Here is a 22366-nt window from a genome sequence, read left to right as displayed (position 1 = left end):
GAATGCCATACTCATGGGAAGATTCATCAGATACCCAAATGGTGCAGAAATGAGGGTGAATATTATTGGAACACAATTTCCCCAGGGCTCTCTGACTATTCTGCATGTGTTGTGAGCAGAGGCACTAATGCCCTTTGTTTCAGATATTTTTTCAATGATATTTTACATAGTGAACAGCCTTGGAAAATAGAGACAGAGTCTCCATTTAAGGTAGGTGACAGACTTGCTTATCGTCTTTGATTAAAAAAATGTGAGTTTTCTAAGCTCAGAATTCTTAACAAAAGATTTTATGTTCATACCCTCTGCTCCATTTTTAGACCATGACAGAATCCTGGATTTGATCTTTGTTTGGAAGCCATTTCTTAGTCTTAGAATCAAGACTCTCAGAACCATCATGTTTTGTTGGTTCCTTTCTGTTCAGCTGTCCTCTGAGTTGATGGCTAGTCATCATATTTTACTATAAGCAGCAGAAAGAAAGCAGACAGTGCCTTCAACACTTTGGAAATCTACTTCTCTTGTTCATTTGGTTCAGTAGGAGTATTTCCTATGTTGTGCTTCAGAAGGTGATAATGTGGCTAAGCTTTCTGCCACTACAGTCTTTTCAAGGAAATTTAGGCTGCTTTAATATACTCTTCAAAATCCTCCCTGCTTTCATTCCAGCCTGATTCCAGACTTCCCCGTTTTCCTATATTTATTACGGCTGGGCTGGGCTGTGCTGAGTTGCTAGTCGTGTCCGACTCTTTGCGACCACATGGACTGCAGCCCACCAGGCTCCTCTGTCCATGGGATTCTCCAGGCAAGAATACTAGAGTGGGTTGCCATGCTCTCTTCCAGAGCATCTTCCCAACCCAGGGATTGAACCCAGGTCCCCCACATTGCAGGCAGATTCTTTACCGTCTGAGCCACCAGGGAAGCCCCCCTTTCTATTGTTCTATAATAAATTACTACCAGAACGTAGCAACTTAAAATAAGAAATACTCACAGATTACAGTATCTGTAGGTCAGTTTAGCTGGATACCTCTGACTCAAGATGTCTCATAAAGCCAAAAGTAAGGTTGTAGCTACAGCTGCAGTCACACACACGCTCAACTTGGCGAAGGTCTGCTCCAAGGCCACTCATAGCTGTTGACTGAATGCAGGAGATCCACTTCCAACTTGGCAGGCCTCAGGTCCTTGCTGGCTATTGGCCACAAACAGCAGTTTCTTGTGATATGGGCCTCTCCATAGGACCACATACAACATGGTGGGTTGGCTTTCAACAGCAAGAGGACAAAAAAGATGCCAGTCGCAGGGTTTTGAAAACCAATCTTAGAAGTGACATCCCATCACTTTTGTTGTATCCTGCTTGTTAGAAGCGAGTCTCTAGACGCAGTGCCCATTCAAGGGAAGAGCTTATAGAAGTCCACGAGGAAGAGATCAACGGGGCTTATTTTACAGCCTACCTGCCGTAGTGGTAAAGAGCTTTTGAAGAGTATACTTTTGAAATGGAAGGAGGCAGGGAGCTAAAGAAAGCTTTACAATTCTGTAAAGTCTAATTCTAGTTTTTGAATGGTCTACCACAATTACTAGAAAATTTTAAGAAGGGTTAAAGATGAGTTTGAGTTCTTACAGAAGATTGTACAGGCAAATCTTAAATCTTTCTGGTCAGAATTTTAGGAGGAATAATCTGCCTGCCTTCAGGAGCTGAGCATCTGAAGGCAGGGAACACAAGAGGCATTATCAGTAATAGAGATGTTAGATGTTTCTTGATTTGGTGACTAGACAGTAAGAATGGAGTGAAATTTCAGAAAACATTCTGAAAACAAAGATAAAATTTTGAATGACTTGATAAATGAGAGAAATGAATATATGTCTTGAGCCATACATCATGTTGGATGTTTTACATATTTTATTTCTTTGAATCCTCTCAATACCTACGAGGTTGGAATTTTTCACACCATTTTATAGAAGAAAAGGTCACAGAAGACACAAGCTGAATGACTTGCCCACTGTCATGCAACAGTGGTATTACTTTTTCTCTTTTGGGGCCCTGGTCTCTCCAGCTCCCAGGCCATGCTCTTTTTTGTTGTACTGTTCTGTGGCATTGTCTTGGAGAAACCGAAGACAGTGGAAATAATCATAGTCCTGATGATTATCATAGTCATCTAGTCATTTAGCATATTCTAGGCACTGTGATTGGAGAAGGCGATGGCACCCCATTCCGGTACTCTTGCCTGGAAAGTTCCATGGACGGAGGAGTCTGGTGGGCTGCAGTCCATGGGGTCGCAAAGAGTCGAACACGATTGAGCAAGTTCACTCTCACTTTTCACTTTCATGCATTGGAGAAGAAAATGGCAACCCACTCCAGTGTTCTTGCCTAGAGAATCCCAGGGATGGGGTAGCCTGGTGGGCTGCCGTCTGTGGGGTCGCACAGAGTTGGACACGACTGAAGCGACTTAGCAGCAGCAGCAGCAGGCACTGTAATTAATACTTCAAATATATCACTACTAGAAATTCTCCCAACAGCGTTATGAAGAAGGTGTTATTATCCCCAGTGACATGAAAAGAGACCAAATGGCCCAACATTACAAAACCTGGACACACAAGTCAGCTGAGAGAACACAGAAAGAGAGATGCCTTTTCAGAGATGGGGATGCTTTTGCTGAAAGTCATCTGGATGGTTGGCGCAGACTGAGGAATTTTAAACATTAAAGTGTTAGTTTGAGGTCTTTCTCCTCCAGAGAAAAAGCAACTCTCTTCTGTCCTCCCACAGAACTGAGTCTGAAAATATATATAACCAAATTCAATTCCAGTAAACAAATCCAACAAAAACTGCATAATTAAGGCTATTTTTATGATTAGCACCATTTAGTTTCCCTGAATCTACCAGAACAAACATTGCCTCAGCAAAAACGACTACTAATGGTGAACCTAACAACAAGAGAAAATCCCAGAAGGGTCAGTGAGGCCCCGGCTGCAGCTGTGCTTTCACTATGTTTCTTACTTGAAAGCTGAGAATCAACAGGAAAATCAGGCTCTACCGTGCTGTGTAGATGTGGCTAAAACTGTATTAATTTATTCAGCAAACATTTGTTTAGCGCCTACTACATGCCAAGCAGTGTGCAAGCCACACGAATTACAGGCATAGATTATACCTGGCATTCTCAAAGAATCTGCCATTGAAAAAAGTTGTTGGGAGAAGGCAGATAAAAAAACAGCCAAGTTTTATGGGTGAAGTGTGGCACATCACAGAAACATTAAGAGTCTTAAAGAAGAGTCACGAAGAAGAGTCTTAAAGGAAGCAGCCTTTAAGTAGATAGACATTCATTTGGATCATTAGGGAAGGAGGAGAGTCAATAAGTGAGGATAATAGAGACCTGGAAGTTTGCTTGACCCTGGGTAGAAGCTAGTACCTACTCCAAAACTGAGAACATGAGAAGAGGAACAAGTTAAGGAAGTGTAAAAGTTTCACTTCAAAAATGACGGTTTGCTTATAAAAGATTCATGTGGCCAGGGTTTCTAGGACATTATATTTGTGAGACCAAAAGCAAACAAATGTCTGGTTACAAGATTTGGTGAAGCTTTACCCTATTGCTAACGTGGTATAAGTACCGCCACCAGCAGCAGCGGTCACTTATTTTGAGTATCTGCCATGTGCCTGCCCTTGTGTTGCATATTCTGCAGGCACCATCTAACTAAATGTCATGAAAACCTTGTTACTCTAAGGAACTATTTTTATCCTCACTTTATGGATGTGAAATTGAAACTTAGATCTGAAAAGTAACTTTGCCAACATCAAGAGCTGAGATTTGAACCTAGGCCCAAGTAATTTCAAAACCAAGTTTCTTTAATTGGTCTTTGCTATAACAGATACTGTCTGTTCCTTTGTAAAACCTATACTGAGATCTACAGCCCTCCTGAGTATTCAAGGCTCTAATATGTCTACACGCTTCTGGTCCCTCTAGAACCACCAGAAGAGGCAGAAGCTGTCAGTTGTACTTAACATTGTAATTATGAATCTTAATAAAATATTAAATCCTCCGATAGAATATGAGTATAAAGGAAGTTGTGTCTATGAAAGCAGATAAAATTCTTTGTAGCGATTCAGAGAAGACTGGTAGCTCAAGAAAACTAGATTGAAAAGGAAATGCAAAAGAGAAAAGCTATAAAAATCTAGAGGAATTTCACACTTATTTTGCCTTGCAAGTATCTTTTTCATCCATTTTAAGACAGTGCATTAATTCTTTGGCATATACGCTCTGGTTCTGGTTTATATAACAAGGAGTACATGAAACATCAGTCAGCATACATGTGAGCCAAACCTTTTGAAGGAGACTTCTGTGCGCTTGTCCAGGGTGAGCATACTATGAGAGAAAAGAAGAGGACAGGAACTTTGGAGCTCACTACAGGCAGGCACAAGTCTTCAAAGTGAACTGAATGATAAGGTTCAAAGATGCAGAGAGTGAATCTCAACACAACAGGATTATGCACCAGGGCTTTTGGTTGGAGAGAAATGAAAGGAATGTATTTCCGTTTATTTTTCTACAAAGCTTTAGCTCTGTAGACTGCAAACAGCATAGCATAGAAGAAAGAGCATGGGCCGTGGGATATGTTAAATATGTAACTTCAGGAAAATAACTAATTGACCTTGAGGAAAGTTTCTGAGCCTCAGTTTCCTCAAGTTAACATGGTATAGTAACATCAGACAGTTTTTAAAGAATGTACAGTGTTGGGCACATAGTAAGTTACAAAAAAAAATCAATATTCTTTTTTTTTACCCTTTTGGGAGGCTATTTAAAAATATAAAATGTTAGTCAAGAAGGTAGATAAGATGATGAAACGGTAAGAACTATTCTTGCCTCATTTAAAGTGGATTTGCAAGTTGGGACAAAGAACTTTCAAGAGTTTCTGTTTACTTAAAATATGTTAAGTATTTTCAGAATAAAGAGAGAAAGAGAAGAAGGATCAGGATACCAATGGAAACACTGTGTTGTAGCAGTTTTGGGGGGTACAACATTGTCCACTTTCCTCTGTAAATGTCAAATTCAATTTAATTTTGAGATTGATGAAATTCTGTATCAGTCCATGTAATTCATGTTATTTGCTGACTAACCAGAAAAGTAATTTCCATTTTCCAAAAAGACAAAAGAATTAGAAAAATGTATATTCTGAGTCTACTGAATGTAACTTTTAAGCTTCTAGGTGTTTATGGGCTTCTGTAGTAAATCCATACTTTATTCAAAAGCCTGTTCAGGATGGGGGTGATAAATAATCAATGGGAGAGAATGGCAACATGTTTTAAAACACTATATCCAGAGATTCTGATAAATAATAGTATAATAAAGACAGTAAAATACACATCTTGTCCTCAGGATGCTTGAGATTAATTAGAGAAAACACTAGTAAATGGAAAGATGAAATGAAAGATAACAAATTTTAACAGAATTGCAGGCAGTTTGGGTATTGAGAAGGAGACTGGCAAAGTAAAAAAAAAATCAAAACAATTCTTAGTGACTTACATTTATAAAAATAATTTTGATGACTCAAATGGATAGCAAAGCCAGAATTGTACTTAGAGGTGAGAATTGCATATATTGTAGAGACCCTAATCCTGTTATTTACTAAAAAGAATGTTAAAAAATTAATGTGATCTAATGCTGCCTTCTCATCAAATGACTTTACAGGGTATTTTCTTGATATGATTGAAAACTTCCTAGCAGGTTACAGATATTACCAAGTAAATGCAATTGGGATTATTGGATTCATTTTAAAAAAAAATATTTTTCAAGATCCTATTATAGGTTAGGCCTCTTCCTAGGCACATATTTATGTTCATTCCCTTAGACATGATGAAGAAGTATCTATTTTCAAGCTGTTAAAGGAAAATCAAATTGTTCAACTCTTAGGTTTAAAAAGTGCTATGCCGTCATCAGACCTTAAATTTAACTTCAGATTTTATTGAATCATTCATGGTATTTGTCAAATTGATATGATATAGAAGTGAATTTTATATACCTAGCTTAGGCCTTTATAATTGCTGATAGTTGTAACTATAGGGTTAAGAATAAGTGCAGAGTTTTATGTCTCTAAATCAGAACTTTCAACAAGGTATCTTGAGATCATGTACTTGCCAGTCGTGCTACATTTCTGTTCATTAACATCACTGGGATTCATCAAGTACCTATTAGTTCTAAAAATATGTATAAACAGAAGATGAATTAATGTACAGAATCTCACACACACACACACAAAACAGGTCTGGAATTAGAGTCCTTTTAAGGTTTATAGGAACTAATCATACCACAAACGGAGGCTCTCTGGGAACAGCCAGCCCCCACTGTTCAGCTACCTTCCCTCCCAGTGCCACTGACACTTAGAATGATGTTTACAGTTCAGATCATTTCAGACTGCTTTCTAAAGACTCCTAGGATTCCCTGTGCTGATAAACTACGGTTTCAACATGGAGGCCAGCCACTTCAGTCAAGGCGTCTCTGATTTTTTTGTGTGGGGGAAACAGGGAGTTCTAATGTGTAACCAGTGTGGAAAGTCACTGCTCTGTATGAAATACCCTGAGCTTACTTGTATACACAAATGCCGCCAAAGTCACAGTCTTCATGATGATAGCCTCTGTGTGAGGAGGAAGAGTCTGAGTATGCTGCGTCATCCTTTGTTGTTCCTCGTGCTCAATGGCCTCCAGAAATTGTGTGTACATCTGGACACTGCAATTTAAGAGAGAAATTTGAGAACCTGGAGAGATGTCAGTGTACAGGCAGAAAGACAATTACAGAGAATGAGACCTAGGAGGAAATTGCAGTTATTTTACTTTGAAAGAGAGAATTCAAAATGGCAATACTAATGATCTTTCAGAAATTAGGAATTATTACACTGAAGTTAATGACTGGATTTCCTTCATTTGCAAACAGTCAAGTAAATACAGTTTCAGGTTTAGGAAGAACAATTTAGTGTAGAACCAAAAGATAAAATAGCAATCGGATACTAAGCTTGTTTAGTCAAAGAAATAGATCACTCAGTACACTATGAAATGTTTTAAAGGCAACATGAATTCTTATCTGTTTTATGTATTAAATGTAATACTACCTGAAGGAGCAGGGGTGAATTAAAGAAACTTTGTTTTTCAAGCCTGTGAGTCAGTGATTTATCTTCAGTTTAAATCAGAAGGTATAGATCTCAAACAAGTAACCTGGTGCTGCCAGGAAAGGAGCCACTTTCTAATCACGTTAAGGAACTTAGTGGTGAGGAAGAATATACATTCCAGGGCTCATGAACTGGATCCCTACAGGGGCCCAGGGGTATCATGAAGGAGGGATGCTCACAGCTTAGTATAATGAATTATGGAACTTGTGGTGTATTAGAAAGAGTGTGACCCATGTAAACGAACAACCACTGCTGACTCTGACCAGTGTTTCTCATATCATAATGTGCCTATATTGTCAGATCATTGGTTCTATCACACACACACACACAAAAGAGAAACTGGAAACTAGAATCTTAGGTGACATTTTTTTTTAAACGTCAAAATGCTCACATTTATCAAAGTAGTACTAAACAGGCAAAGCAATGTACCCATGTGGGCTGTAAGGTAGAAACTTTTGGGTTGCCCTTTAGGTCACTAGTTAACCACCATGTTAGTTAAACAAGCAAATGAAGCAGAGTTGATTGAACTCTAAAGCTTAGGAGAATGAATCTACCAGACATTTTTTTTGTAAGGCTTAAATAAGGTCCTTTCCAGCTCTGTGAATCTTTTGACCTACTGTTTCTTCTTCTCTGCTGTCAATAATGCATTACAGGTGGCAGGAATTTAAAGGAATTACTTATTTCTCTTAGCAATGTAATTTTCTTTAGTAAAACCCCATCAAATACTTAGATTTAAAATAGTCTGTTGCTTCACAAAACCCCATCAAATACTTAGATTTAGAATAGTTTGTTGCTTCACTGAAGATACTGCCGATGCTGTTAGACTTTTAGAAATGCACTTATACACGGCACAGACCTGTCACTTTGGATCTTTGAACTAACATTTGTAACCCTAGCTGCATGAGGCATGCTTGACTCAAAAGCCTACTTACACTTTTACCACTTGGTGTGACATATTTTATTTCTCTTTTATAAAATATTTTAAAAATAGCCCACCTCCACCTGAGTAATAACAGCTGGGTTTCTGAAGTTCCCTTCCTTTTAGACAGGAGAATATGCCACAGATGAAGAGGAGGACGACGTAGGGCCTGTTCTTCCTGGAGGCGACATGGCCATCGAAGTCTTCGAGCTGCCTGAGAACGAGGACGTGTTTTCCCCCTCAGACCTGGATACAAGCAAGCTCAGTCACAAGTTCAAAGAGGTAAGTTGCCAATCTGCAAAATATTTTTCTCTACCTGTCCATTTCATTATTAAGTATATACTTTTGTTAGAAAAATATATTAAGAATAGTCGGTTTTCAAAAGAATGCCTTTCAATTACAGATTGTCCAGAATCTCATTGAATTTCAAGGCAAAAGTTAAGTAGATCTCATTATACAGTCATTAATTTAAATGCATTAAATTAATACAATCATTATTTGTCATGGTGACAGTTGCTAACTTGTCTGTTCCATAATTTCAAGCTACAGCTTTAATTTGCATTTTTTTGTGATAAGTTCAGGTTGTATGTTTAAAGCTTTATGAAAGTTTCGGGAGCTGGTTTCCTCAAAGGCAGTGATTGCTAAAAAGGATTTTTTTTCCCCCCTAAACTAGACAAGATTCCAGCAGGGATTAGATGGTATTCCCAAGTGGCTTAATTGAAGAAAGTTCAATTTCTTGAAAAAGTTCAAGGAAAAAAAAACACTTTTTTTAAAACTTTTGATTTTATCTTAGAATATGGTTGAATGAGTTAACAGAACTACCAAGTGATACTACAGCACACAGGGACCAGCAGCAGCAGAAGCTGACACCATCTGTTGACTTAATAGGTGAAGAGGGAAAGAGATAACCTTTGTTTGAAGGCAGGCCATTCACCATCTGCAGCTTTGTAAGATGCAGCCACTGCTAAAAACGACAACTTTGGAGTGAGGGTGATAACATACCAAGACCCTCCTCTCCTCTGGCTGATGCTGCCCATCAGTCTAATCCAGGTAGGATAGCCTGGGCAATTCAGTCCTGAGGCAGGAGCTGTCAGAAATGGGCCAGGATCCCGAGGGAGTGAAGGGAATGTAGATAACCACAAAACTCTTCCTCCAGATTAACTTCTCAGAACCTCAACATGTAAAATAGAAACAGTGATGAATGTGTCCCCAGGCATTTCACTCTCTGTTGTTTTGTGGAACTTCCTCCATTGTTGAAAACAAATATGTCATTATTTACAACCTCCCTGCAATAAATAACTCTGAAGCACTGAGGCTTGAAAACCACTGTTCTGTGGTTACAAGTCTCTTAGGGACTTGACCCCACTTGGAAAGCATATTTTCCTTTTCAAGAAAAACAAGGTTGATAATTGCAGATTTCTAATATCTAATTTTGATGTGTTAGGAACAGGGACTTAAAAATTTATTTGTTTGTTTGTTTATAGCTGTGCTGGGTCTTCGTTGCTGCACGCAGGCTTTTTGGCAAGGGGGGCTACTCTCTCATGAGGATGCGTGAGCTTCTCATTGCAATGGCTCCTCTTGTTACAGAGCAGGGCTTTAGGGCTCCTGGGCTCAGTAGTTGCTGCTCTTGGGCTTAGTTGCTCCACAGCATGTGGGATCTTCTGGGACCAGGGATGGAACAGGCCTCCTGTGCATTGCAAGGCAGATTCTCAACCACTGGAACACCAGGGAAGCCCAACAGAGAAATTTATATGTTCTCATGTTATACCTAAGACATCTAGTATATTGACTTACCTTTTTAATTCCTCATGACAAATTTGTGAGGCCAGTATCAAAGTGAATGTACTTTTCAAATATAAGTTTTTATTAAATAAAACAACTTACGTTCATTATAGGGTTTTGGAAAGTACAGATTTGTATAAATGCCCCCAAAATCATTCATGATCCCAATATTGTGGTATTTGATATTATAGGATATATACTATGTTAAACTCCTGCTCTTGATACTAAAAACTGTATTGTTAGGATCTTCCCATGTCATCAAATATTTTTCCAAAAATGATGCTTATTTACTGTTTATCTTATGGATCTTATATGATTTACTTCACCCCTTGTTTTAGAACAGTTCCTCTGTTTCCAGTTCTTTTAAAATTATTAAAAATAATATTGTAACAAATATTACATTTTCCTTAGGATAATTTCTTGCAGTGGTATTATTAGATTACAGAATATGAGTATTTGAGGGACTTGTACTTAGTACCAATTTGCCAATGAATGTGTTTAGAATGCCCATTTCTCTTTCACATGTTATTATTAGTCAGATTGAACCATTTTCATTTATATAGTTCACAGAGTCATTCAAGCAGAATACATGGGTTTTCCAGACAATGTATGACTATTCCTAGTTCTAAATCAGACGCAAACATCTTGGTGACAATGAAGTACACTATTATCTAATGATCAGAATTCTCTTACAGTGGAATAGCAATTCCTGTCTTCGGACCATCTCTTATAAAGGCTTTCTAGATTAACTGATATCTTCAAAGAACAACGCAGAGAAGTGCCCAAGTGGAAGTGGTATAATCCCTTCCTGCTCAGCTCTGATGTGGCCTAGAATAACATATTATCTGGAGAGCAGATGAACTGTCTGTTCTTTAAACAGTCTTCCTTGAATATTGTAGCTCTCAATCTGACTTTGAGGCAGTGAGAACAAGGTTGTGCTCCTTGGGAAAAGTCTATTGTGTAACTTCCATGTTGCCAGGTGAGCATGATCCCTGCTCTTTGGAAGATAATTGAGCTGGAATTAGAATACATGTTTTTTGTTTTTTGTTTTTAATGGAAGTTAAAGAGCTTAAAAAGCAGAAATAGTAAATAAAGGTTATAGCCTCCATTTTCTGAATTTAGCCAAGTACTCAATATTGCATAAATATTGTTTGAAATGGACTCCATAGTGCAGATAGCTACATGATCTAGACTGGGGGTCAGTAAACTATGGCCCATTGGCCAAATCTGATCCACTGCTTTTTTTTATAAATAAAGTTTTATTCAAACACAGCCATAGACATTCATTTATATGTTGTTATTTATTATTGTCTATTTGTTTGTGGCAGTTTTCATTCTACAGCAGTAAAGCTAACTAATTGCACGGAAACCATATAACCTCTAAATCCTAAAGTGCTATTTGCACTGTTAGAGAAAATGATTGCCTACATTGGTGTAGGCTGCTCTGTGATCTGGAACCATTCTTTGTAACATGGCTGATTTAGTTTTAGCCTGAGTAACCAAATCTGCATTTTTAATTTTGGCTTTTAAGAATTGAACGTTTGTCACCACCTCTAAAACAGGCAAATACTGTGTCATTTCACTTAAAGTCCTTTTATTCTCTTTTGTTTTATATTTAACATATGAATATGTTCATTTGTTCAGGGGTTTACCACAGAGTGTCAGCTGCCTGGCTCTCTGTCACAGGATTGGTGTCCTGTACACTGCCACTGCCACAGCTTTAAACTTCTCTATGTGATTAACATAACATGCCCAAAATTATGCACAGAATCTGGGGTGGAGGTGGAGAGTCATTTTGTGTTGGAGTCTGTAAAAAAAAAACTCATATTACAGAAAGAGTTCTCTTAATTATATTATTTCAACCAAAAGTATATGTTATACTGTTTGGGCAAAGTGCATTATACTAACATTCTTGCAATCATTCCTCTTTTTAGCCTATTAAATATCTTGTAACTGAACTCTAACCTCCTCTATTTTCTGTTGAATATTTTATCCATAGTTCTTGGATATACTTAGTGGTTAAATATTTGGTGAATGAACGATATCAAACAAACTAGAATTTGTTGTATAATACAAGACAGCTATTTAATTTCCCAAACAGTTGACGAGGGGGCTAGCACAATTTATTAAATGTTCCTTTAACCGTTTCCTTCTGGTTGGAAGGCCAGCATTATTATCTGCAGTATTTGTCTTTACACTCTGGACTGCCTTTGACCTTCATATTCTGTTTCATTTTCTCATTAATCTTTGGTGCAGTAATGTTAGAATATATATAAAACATTAATGAAATAAATCAGATCCACCTAACACTTCTCTTCAAAAATTCCTTTGCTTTTCAAGTTATTCAAGAAAACATTTGAATCATTTTAACTCCCTTGAAGAAACTTCTTTGCATTTTTTATTGTAATTTCGTTAAGCTAGTAAATTAACTTGCAAAAAACTGGCATTTTTATCACATTGACTCTTTTAATCCAAGTTCATGGAACATATCTGTTTAATTAAAGTCTCTTTCTGATCCTCCCTCAAATTTTATAGTCCCCTCTATTATGTAAGTGTCACCTGTAAGTAATAGAAAGTCTTAACCAGAGTGGATTAATCAAAAGCTGCCACAAAGGGAGGTTATATTAGCTCCAATATAAGTAAAGAAGTCTTCATTATTTTTCTATTTTCAGAAATGACTTTTATAAAAGAGACTTAATGACTTTCATAAGATCAAAATTTGTGTTCCCTGAAAGTTTGTTATTACTCAGCTATAAAACCATATGTGCATTTGTGGAGGAAGATTTTTAGAATACATTTTATAATAGCTATTACTCTTTTCAAGTTTTTCTTGGGCCAACTTTGGTATTTTGTATTTCTCAAGAGATTCATATATTTCCTCTAGGTATTCATATCTATTAACTTATATTTTTATAATATGGCTTTAAAATAGTGAAATCTTTAGTAGCTGTAACTAGTTACCTTTTTTATTCTTTTTTTGCTTTGAAAATGCTCAATTTTTTCTTAGTTTTTTTCTAGAATTTATCTGTCAAGTTAGCTTTACATTTCCATTTTTTATTTTTAAATTTAAAAATACTTATTTTTTCCTACCAATATCTTTATTTTTTCTCACCAATATCTTTATTTTTTCTCCTGTTTTATTTTTTGATATTTATCAGTTGCATTCAATATGTTTATTTTTCTGATAACCCTTATATTTTGATAAGTATATTTAAAGCTATAATTTTTTCCCTGAATATTGCTTTAGCTATATGCAACTTTTCTCTTTAACACAAGAATTATTTACGGGTATATTTTACTTTCCACACCTATATACTTTATTTTGCTATCCTTTTGTTATTGAGTTCTGATTTTATGACACTATTCAGAAAAAATATTCTGTATAGTATCTGTTTTGAATTTTCAAGATTTCTTTTGTAGCTTAATTCATAAATAGTTGTATTTAAATATTTCTTATGTATGTAAACATCACACATATCCTGTACTTTGATATGAAATTTATATAAGCATTAAATTTATATCGATAAGATTAATAATACAAACATACAAATGTCTTCTCTGTAGCGTGGCTTAGATTTTGTGGTTTGATGTACCAATTGTGAAAAGTATAAGTTAAAATCATCAGCTACAGTTTCTTTCTTCCTATAATTATAGCAGTTGCAGTTTTATATATTTAAAGGCAATGCCAGAGAATACTTAAACTACCACACAATTGCACTCATCTCACACACTAGTAAAGTAATGCTCAAAATTCTCCAAGCCAGGCTTCAACAATATCTGAACCGAGAACTTCCAGATGCGCAAGCTGGTTTTAGAAAAGGCAGAGGAACCAGAGATCAAATTGCCAATATCCGCTGGATCATCGAAAAAGCAAGGGAGTTCCAGAAAAACATCTATTTCTGCTTTATTGACTATGCCAAAGCCTTTGACTCTGTGGATCACAATAAACTTTGGAAAATTCTTCAAGAGATGGGCATACGAGACCACCTGACCTGCCTCTTGAGAAATCTGTATGCAGGTTAGGAAGCAACAGTTAGAACTGGACATGGAACAACAGACTGGTTCCAAATACGAAAAGGAGTACATCAAGGCTGTATATTGTCACCCTGCTTATTTAACTTATATGCAGAGTACATCATGAGAAACACTGGGCTGGAAGAAGCACAAGCTGGAATCAAGATTGCCGGGAGAAATATCAATTACCTCAGATATGCAGATGACACCACCCTTATGGCAGAAAGTGAAGAGGAACTAAAAAGCCTCTTGATGAAAGTGAAAGAAGAGAGTGAAAAAGTTGGCTTAAAGCTCAACATTCAGAAAACGAAGATCATGGCATCTGGTCCCATCACTTCATGGCAAATAGATGGGAAACAGTGGAAACAGTGTTAGACTTTATTTTGGGGGGCTCCAAAATCACTGCAGATGGTAACTGCAGCCATGAAATTAAAAGACGCTTACTCCTTGGAAGAAAAGTTATGACCAACCTAGACAGCATATTGAAAAGCAGAGACATTACTTTGCCAACAAAGGTCCTTCTAGTCAAGGCTATGGTTTTTCCAGTGGTCATGTATGGATGTGAGAGTTGGACTGTGAAGAAAGCTGAGTGCTGAAGAATTGATGCTTTTGAACTGTGATGTTGAAGACTCATGAGAGTCCTTTGGACTGAAAGGAGATCTAACCAGTCCATTCTAAAGGAGATCAGCCCTGGGATTTCTTTGGAGAGAATGATGCTGAAGCTGAAACTCTAGTACTTTGGCCACCTCATGCGAAGAGTTGACTCATTGGAAAAGACTCTGATGCTGGGAGGGATTGGGGGCACGAGGAAGAAGGGACGATAGAGGATGAGATGGCTGGATGGAATCACCGACTCGATGGACGTGAGTTTGAGTGAACTCCCGGAGATGGTTTTGGACAGGTGGGCCTGGCATACTGCGATTCAAGGGGTCACAAAGAGTCAGACAGGACTGAGCGACTGAACTGAACTGAACATATATGTTCAGGATTATTGCAACTTTTCAATTTATTGTAATATCTCTCTTGTTTTCTAATGACACATTTTACTACAAATTCTGTTTTGTTTGTAAAAATTCAGCACTGCCTTTCTTTGGCTTCATATTTGCTGCAGAGTATCTATTTCTTCCATCTCTTTATTTTCAACCATTCTGTGTACTTTTCACAACTGTGTTTCCTTTAGTCAACATATTCCTAAATCTTACTGTTATTCTACTCTAGGAGTCTCTGTCAGGTAATTGGTCAGTTTACCCCATTTATATTTAATTATTTTACTATTAGAACTTACATCTACCACCTGATTTCATAATTTCCATGCTGCTTTTTGTTTTGTTTTTATCTTTTTTACCTGCTTGCTGTTAGATATATCACTTTTTCATCTGCTGCTTAACAGTTACACATGTTTATTCTCTTCTCTAACAGTTACTCTCAAGTAGCTTTGACTCTGTCTTAGGATATTTTCACCCAGCAACATGAAAGGCAGACCAGCAGCTATGTCTTTACCATTTAACCAAATAATAGCCTTCACATACATTCATCCACCTCTCCTCCCCTCTAATACTGACACAAGAGTAATGATTAGCTGGTTTTAACATTTTAATTCACCACCTCTTCCCCTAAAAGTGTTGTTGCACAGGCTAATTTTTTTGACCTAGCACTGCATACTGTAAAAGAAAAATCTAACAACAACAGCCATTTGGATACTTGTATTACTTTAACTTTGTACTTTAAATTTTTCATCACAATTTCTTAAAGTGGGTCTCCTTTCTTTTTTCCTAATCTGTTTTCCTGTTCTGTGTTTGTGTTTATGTTTTCAATTTGGTCTGTGAATATTTTCTTCAGGTTTTGAATTTTTTTCAGTTTCTGTTTCCTTAGAAACACTGTCTCTAGTATTATCTTTTTACCTTTCTTTTCTTCTCTGTTTTTTCCCACGCCTGAGATTGTCCTCAAACGTGTCCTCTCACATCAGTGTTTCACCTCTCTGTAGCATTAAGTATGCTTTGACTTCAAGTTTCTGTATGCTTTTTTAGCGCTTCTAACAACTTAATTCTTTTCATACATTTTAGTTTCCGTGTTCTCCATTCATTTTTCATGCCTCTTTACTTTCTCTTCATCCTGGTATTCCGTAGAGTTACCTTAAAATATCTTTTTATTTATGGGATACATTATTTTCACAGGTTTACTTATTTGAATTTTCAAGTTGATATTTTCTTTTCCCTGATCTGAAGAATTTAGTAATAGGCTTAGTTTTGCCTTTTTCTCATCTATTTATCTTCAATGAGGCACAAACCATTTTTGTATCCAGTGTTAATCAGGAATTTTTCACTTTTTGAAACCACAAAGCCCGTTGCTGGACCTCCGTCAGGAGGACATGTCTGTGTGCCTAGTTCCCAGCCTGGTTGCTGCTTTCTGGCAGCCTCTCATCTAAAGCAGTTCTCTGTACTAATGTGCGATGTCCAGATCTCACCATGCAGCTCTGTAAGTTAAAGAAAGAAAAGCTATTCCTCGCTCTCAAAGCACTTACTGGGACTGTCCCTGTCCATATTGCTGCACGTTGGAGTCTGGAGCTGTAAGTATGCAACGTGCCACTGTCAGCCACCTTCCTGAATTCTTTTTCTCATGTAGCAGTTGCTTTCTGAATGAACACAGGAGGCGGAGAGTGAGAGAGCCTGGTGTGAAGGCACTCCAGGAGAGACAGTAGAGTTTGCCTTCTTCCTCATTGATAAACTTGGTGTCTCACGCTGTTGGTGAGAGAGGCACAAGGCACCTCCCTGTCTTTGGAGTGAAGATAGTGAAGCTTGGATAGATTTTTCTTAATTCAGCTTCATGACTCACATTCTAGTAACAGTTGTTTTTAGTTTCAGTATCAGTTTGGTTGTGAGTTTTTCTTTTCTAATATGATTTCACTGGATATGTATTGGAAAGTAGGAAGAGGCTGAATCAGAAACTGCTGGCCAGGTACCTGGTCAGTGGACTGTCAGCGCTTCCCAACACCATTCCTTCTTGAGAGTCATAAGTATTAGCTCCCAGGAAAAACAGTTCTGCATTTATCTGGAGGGAAAAAATGGAGTCTAAAAAATATGTTATTTTGCCTAATTAAGTCATAGAAAATCTATGAAAGTAATTTAGAAAAAGTTATTAATGCATTAGATAATAAAGTTACCTTTATGGAACTGTCCATTAATATGTCAAGAAGGTAAAACATTGTTATGTACTTAACAATAAACAGGTATTTATTTTAAAAGGAACTGTAATTATAGGCCGTCACCTACATCCAGCACCATCCCCATGAATAACCAGTTTATGAGTCACTTAGAGAGTGACTTGGTGGACTGTGTCACTCTATGCTGCATATACTGCAATTAGTGTTGCCATTCAAATTAGGTTATGACAGCATTCAATCAGCCGATTTCAACTAGTTTTGCATAGTCTATTCCCTGAGTGTTCTTCTATGTAAATGTAAAGATAGGTACCATTTATAAACCTTTGAGCAGAAATTGTAAAGAAATATAGCCTAGCTTAATTTTAATGGCACCAAATACAGGCAAGAGCAGCCCTGATTTCTTCTTTTCTAGAACTTAAGCTATCATGGGTAAGACAGACTGCAATCACATGATCACAGATATAATTGTAAGAATTCTGATTTCAATGCTGAAACCACTGCATAAAGTTGTATGCAAATATCAGTTATTATTTTGCCCTTATAAGAACGAGCTTCCCAGGTGGCTTAGTTGTAAAGAATTGGCCTGCTAATGCAGGAGACTTGGGAGACACGGGTTGGGAGACATAGGTCGGGAGTATCCCCTGGAGTAGAAAATGGCAACCCACTCCTGTATTCTTGCCTAAGAATCCCATGGACAGAGGAGCCTGGGCGGGGGCAGCGGGAGGAGGGTCACAAAGTTCATGGGATCACAGAAAGTCGGACTGAGCACACATACCACCACCACCAAAATAAGAACAGAGGATGTAAAATCTCCAGTACTAGAGAGCTCTTAAAATATTTCCTGCAAAGATAACATATTTCCTTTTTAGAGAAAAAATGATTTACGTGCCTGTACAAGATAAGTAAAGAATGCAGAAGTTCAGTCTTATAATGTTTATGCATAAAAATGTTTCTGTTTCCTGTGCAGTTATATTTGGATATATTAATTCAGTGATATGAGTACGTGTTCTGTATTCATCTTTTTGAAAGAAATAAACAGAAAATAAACACAGCAGGTATACCCGCAGAATGTTACATGAGAGCTGCTGTTCTTTGTAAGAGTGCATGTGTTTATTTGTACTGTAATCCTGGGGTGGATATCGATGGCATTCATGTTCAAGAGGACAGAAAAGATGAAAGACATTGGCCTTATAGACATTGACCTGCAGTCCTTAACTTTTTCTTTTTCTTTATATCCTCTCTTCCCAAGTCGTCTCTCCAAACCTATATTCTCTGAAGTTCTAAAAGTTCCAAAAGGTATTTCAGGTTCTGTGTCTATTAAGCAGTTATGTAGACCCTGCTCCCTGCAGCCAGCTGTTGTCTGCAAACCCTTATACTTGTACTTTGGAAAGGCTATTAAACGTGGAAGGAGAACTGCTTTAGAACAAGAAAATTCAATTTGGTATGCACTGTGCTTCTTGTTTCAAGTCACTGTACCTCTTTGAAAAGCAGTTTCGTCTTCCTCATGAAACGGAGGTATCCCAGCCCCCCACCGTTGCCCACTTTGCCTGGGAGGCAAGGGTCCAAGTTTGGAAATATGACACATAGGCCATATGACACATAGGCCAAAGCCGCAGGTCATGCGAAGTTCCTGAGTTTTTCTCATGCATCTGGAAACTTCTTTCAGGAGGTGGTATTTATTACTCTCCTCGAAGTAAGTGTTTCAAAGGTAGATTCTGTGTAGCGCTCATGTATCCTCAGTGACTAGCACAGCGTCTGGCACATAGTCTCATTCAGTAAATGCAGGTTGAATAATGCCTGAGAAATTTCTAAGCTCAGTGACTAAAAGCAAATGATTGAACACCATGTTGTATGTAGTATGAGAATACTCAGACCCCGGAAGTGACTCATGGTTTCCAGGTGGAATCTTATCTTCTTTCCTGAGAGGTGACAGTGATCACACATGCCTCAGTGTTTCCATGATGATCAGATGAAAAGTGTGTCCAAAGCTGGTTCCGATGAGGTACAGAGGAAGGGAGGAACGGAGTAGGTGCGGTCAGACCTGGGATAATTTCCTCTCCACCACCCGCTTCTGCTGGGAACTTGAAGAGCCCATGTAACTTCTCTGAGCCTCTTTGCCTGTCTGAACAATGAGGTTAATAGTGCCTGTCCTACCTCCCTCACAGATCCATTCGCAGTGAGGAAGGAGGACATAACAAAAGGGAAAGGATGCTACAAATGTAAGAAATTTGGAGCTAGCAGAAAGGACTATGGACTGGAATTTATAAAACCTGGCTTTGATACTTATTAGCTCTGCAGCTTAAGCTACTGAAACACAGTTTCTTCCTATATAAAATGAAAAAGTTCAGTTAGTTTATTTTTAATGCTTTTCCTTTTAATAGTGGTGGATTTCTAGACATTGTGTTAAGGTGCATGGGGGATTAAAATAATTACATAATAATTACATATCTATCATTTTAGGCTGTATTAGTATTAGGGAAGCCTTGCACTAAAACTTTTGTCCATCTTCTGAATAACGTCTGAATTTACAGACCTCGTTCTGCTTTCCTATAGCTGAAGGACTGGGCTGTACCGAGTAACAAACACTCTAAGCTTTTATCAGTGTTCTCACCTTGCTGCTTTATGAGTTCAGTTCTCTTCTGTCATCTGTTTCGGTGAGATGGGAGGGGTAGGATAACTGAAAATCAGCCTGGCTGTTTCACAGTTTCCGCTTGGTTTGTCCCACATGTCACTTGATTAATCCAGCGTATGCATTCCTAGGAATGAAAATGCTGGCGTGGGATGAGTTTCTCCACTCTGCAACCATGACAGTCACCTCCAGGGTCTTCATTTCGTAAAACGTCACACCTGTAGTACTTGCAGAGGCTGTGGTGTTCTTCCCATCCTGCCCTCTCATTTTGCATATTGGAAACTGGGGCCCAGAGCTGTAGCTTGCTACAGAACATGGTAATTTGAACAAAGAAAATCCAAAGTCCTAACACATTGTATTGCAATATAATTGGTTACCCTACAGGGAGTTAACCGCTGAGAAAATAAAATAACGGCACTTGCTGATAGTTGCAGCATTCATCATAAAATCTGCTCTTGATTTCTTGCTACTCTTCAACTAGAACTAGAGAAGTTGGTTTTATTTCAGGTGCAACATTTTACAGCATTTAGGACTTTTATCTAAGAAGCAGAGTTGGAGTAATCGTATTTTAGTCCTTTAAATCATCCTTTCTTAGTCTTGGCTGACTAAGAGTACTTGCCCCTCGAGACTGTGGAGTGCAGAAGCCCCTGGGAACGGAGAGGGTGAAAGGAGCCACAGCTGCATAGGCAAGACTGCAAGAGCAACCGCGCCCGAAAGCAGGAGAGTAAAATGAGTGAGCAGGGCAGAATCAGATGTAAAAGTTTCAGGGTCACCCCACAGGAGCAGGAGCAGAGATGCAGCTTTGTAGCCCACAGAGACTTACACCTCGAACGAGACCTGAGAGCATCACGGAAGGGGAATTTGATAAGGAACTTGGGACTCTCCGTTTCTGGGCTCTTATTCATCAGCATCTAACCCTGGATTCTAACTTCTTTCCCTCTTCATCCTTCCCATACGTCCCTAGTGGTCAGGCAAAAACCAAGGAAATTAAGATTACAAACCAGAGAGAGGGCTGAGGTTTGTGAGGTGGTGTGATCTCCAAAGGTTCACATTTCTGTCTTTTCATTAGCTATCTTTCTGATAAGAAAACCTTAGACTTATTTGATTACAGTTATATGGGAAGATTACAGGTCCCTCTGTATAAGCCTAAATTCAAAATGCTCTGAAAAGATTATTTTAAAATAATTTTGTAGCAGACGGTAGTAAATCTGACCAAAATTGATAGGCTACTATTTACAGTCTTTATGTACCTCACTTAGTCACAATATTCACATGTTTGGTGGCAAAGATATTCATGTATTTATTTGATTATAGAGCACCTCCACAGACCCTGCTGTGGGCAGTCAGCAATTTATGGAAAATGCATCTTACTAAGTTTCTGAAATTGGAAGAACTCTGAATTCCAAAAACATCTGCCTCCAAGCATTTTAGAAAAGTGATTTCCAACCTAGAAATTGTTTTCCATAATTTTTTTTTTTTATTCCTTAAAGAGTGATTGTTTCCTTCATTTTTCTTCCTTTACAAAGAAAGCAAAGTGGGGGGAAGGGAGAAGCAAAACAAATCTAAATGGTGGCTCTAGAGAGAATCAACCGCAGCTGAAGCTTTGGAGGGTCCAGGCCCTCAGTATGAGTAAATGACTTAAAGGACGGACATCTAGATCTGTACTTTTACCTGCAATGTAAAAAGGAAATTACACATCTTGTCGCCGACCTGCATCGTCCTCTTCAGCTTTGCAGCCGCAGCCCGAGCTGTAAAAGAGCTGCTAAGCTAAAATGCGTGCCACTCGCGGAACCAGAGCGCCGCCTTCCTTCCAGATTTGGAATCGAAGCTTCCCACTGCCCGTCTGCCTGCTGAAGCTGTTCAGTCCTCAAGACCGCAAGGAAACAATTCCTTGACACTCAAATCACAAAGGAAGAGCTGCAAGGAGGGCAGGAAAATGTGTTTCCTTCTCTTTGGTCCCTGAGCAATTAAATTCATAACCTAATCTGATGTTAGGGAGCGTGGACCATAAACCCTGTGTTTAATTAGTTCGCACCTAGAGAGTCATTTTACACACTAGACATTTTAATTTACAACCTGCTGCACCGTAGCATTTTCCTAGCCCTTCAGCTATATAATAAGGTATTCTGCCAGCTGCTAAGGCTTTAAAAATGTAGAAAAATATAGATACGCTTAGTTCAGATTTTTTTCCTTTCTTTTCCATTTTCAGTTGCAAATCAAACATGCAGTTACAGAAGCAGAGATTCAAAAATTGAAGACCAAGGTAAGCAGCAATACATGGTGTTTGAACTGTACTTTCTAAACTCCAGATGCTGTGAATAAATTCAACCCAAGCACTAAATGCTTTGTTTGTGTACATTTAGAAGAACACAAATGAGAGATTCGTTCCCACTGTTAGTGGGAAAACCTAACAGCGCACACCCTCAGGGGGTCAGCACCCCTCAGTGAAAGTAGCACAGGATTTTAAAATTACACATTTGCATATTTGCACCTATGTGGCCAATTCCCTCTGAACTTTCTCAAGAAGTAAATGTTTATAATAGTTCAAGCATTCAAACTACATTTTGACCACTAATCCTTAAGCACAAGCTGTTATACTGTATCTCTTTCTCTTTTATTTTATTTTAAATAAATATAATCATTTTATTTATTTTTAGCTTACCAGAAATAATGTGTTTTTATTAACATAGCACATTAATTAGGTTTCATAAAGAAAAATTCAAATTTC

At 38.0% G+C, this 22366-nt stretch overlaps 1 protein-coding gene across 38 annotated transcripts in view; it reads left to right on the top strand.

Annotated features, from left to right (window-relative positions):
* The window catches only part of PPP1R9A (protein phosphatase 1 regulatory subunit 9A), a 349650-nt gene that overhangs the window by 261874 nt on the left and 65410 nt on the right, over nt 1–22366 (top strand). For all 38 annotated transcript variants that reach the window (XM_086397813.1, XM_086397812.1, XM_086397811.1 and 35 more), the window contains 2 exons: nt 8180–8335; nt 21848–21901. In XM_086397813.1, coding sequence (XP_086253939.1) covers nt 8180–8335; nt 21848–21901 — 210 coding nt within the window. The remainder of the gene's footprint in view (nt 1–8179; nt 8336–21847; nt 21902–22366) is intronic.

The sequence above is a fragment of the Bos grunniens genome, chromosome 4, assembly GCF_055505025.1.
Source record: "Bos grunniens cultivar Pamir isolate PY7600 chromosome 4, Bosgru_T2T1.0, whole genome shotgun sequence".
NCBI lineage: Eukaryota > Metazoa > Chordata > Mammalia > Artiodactyla > Bovidae > Bos > Bos grunniens.
Note: the sequence above shows the minus strand (reverse complement) of the source record. Positions and strands in the feature narration are given on the sequence as shown.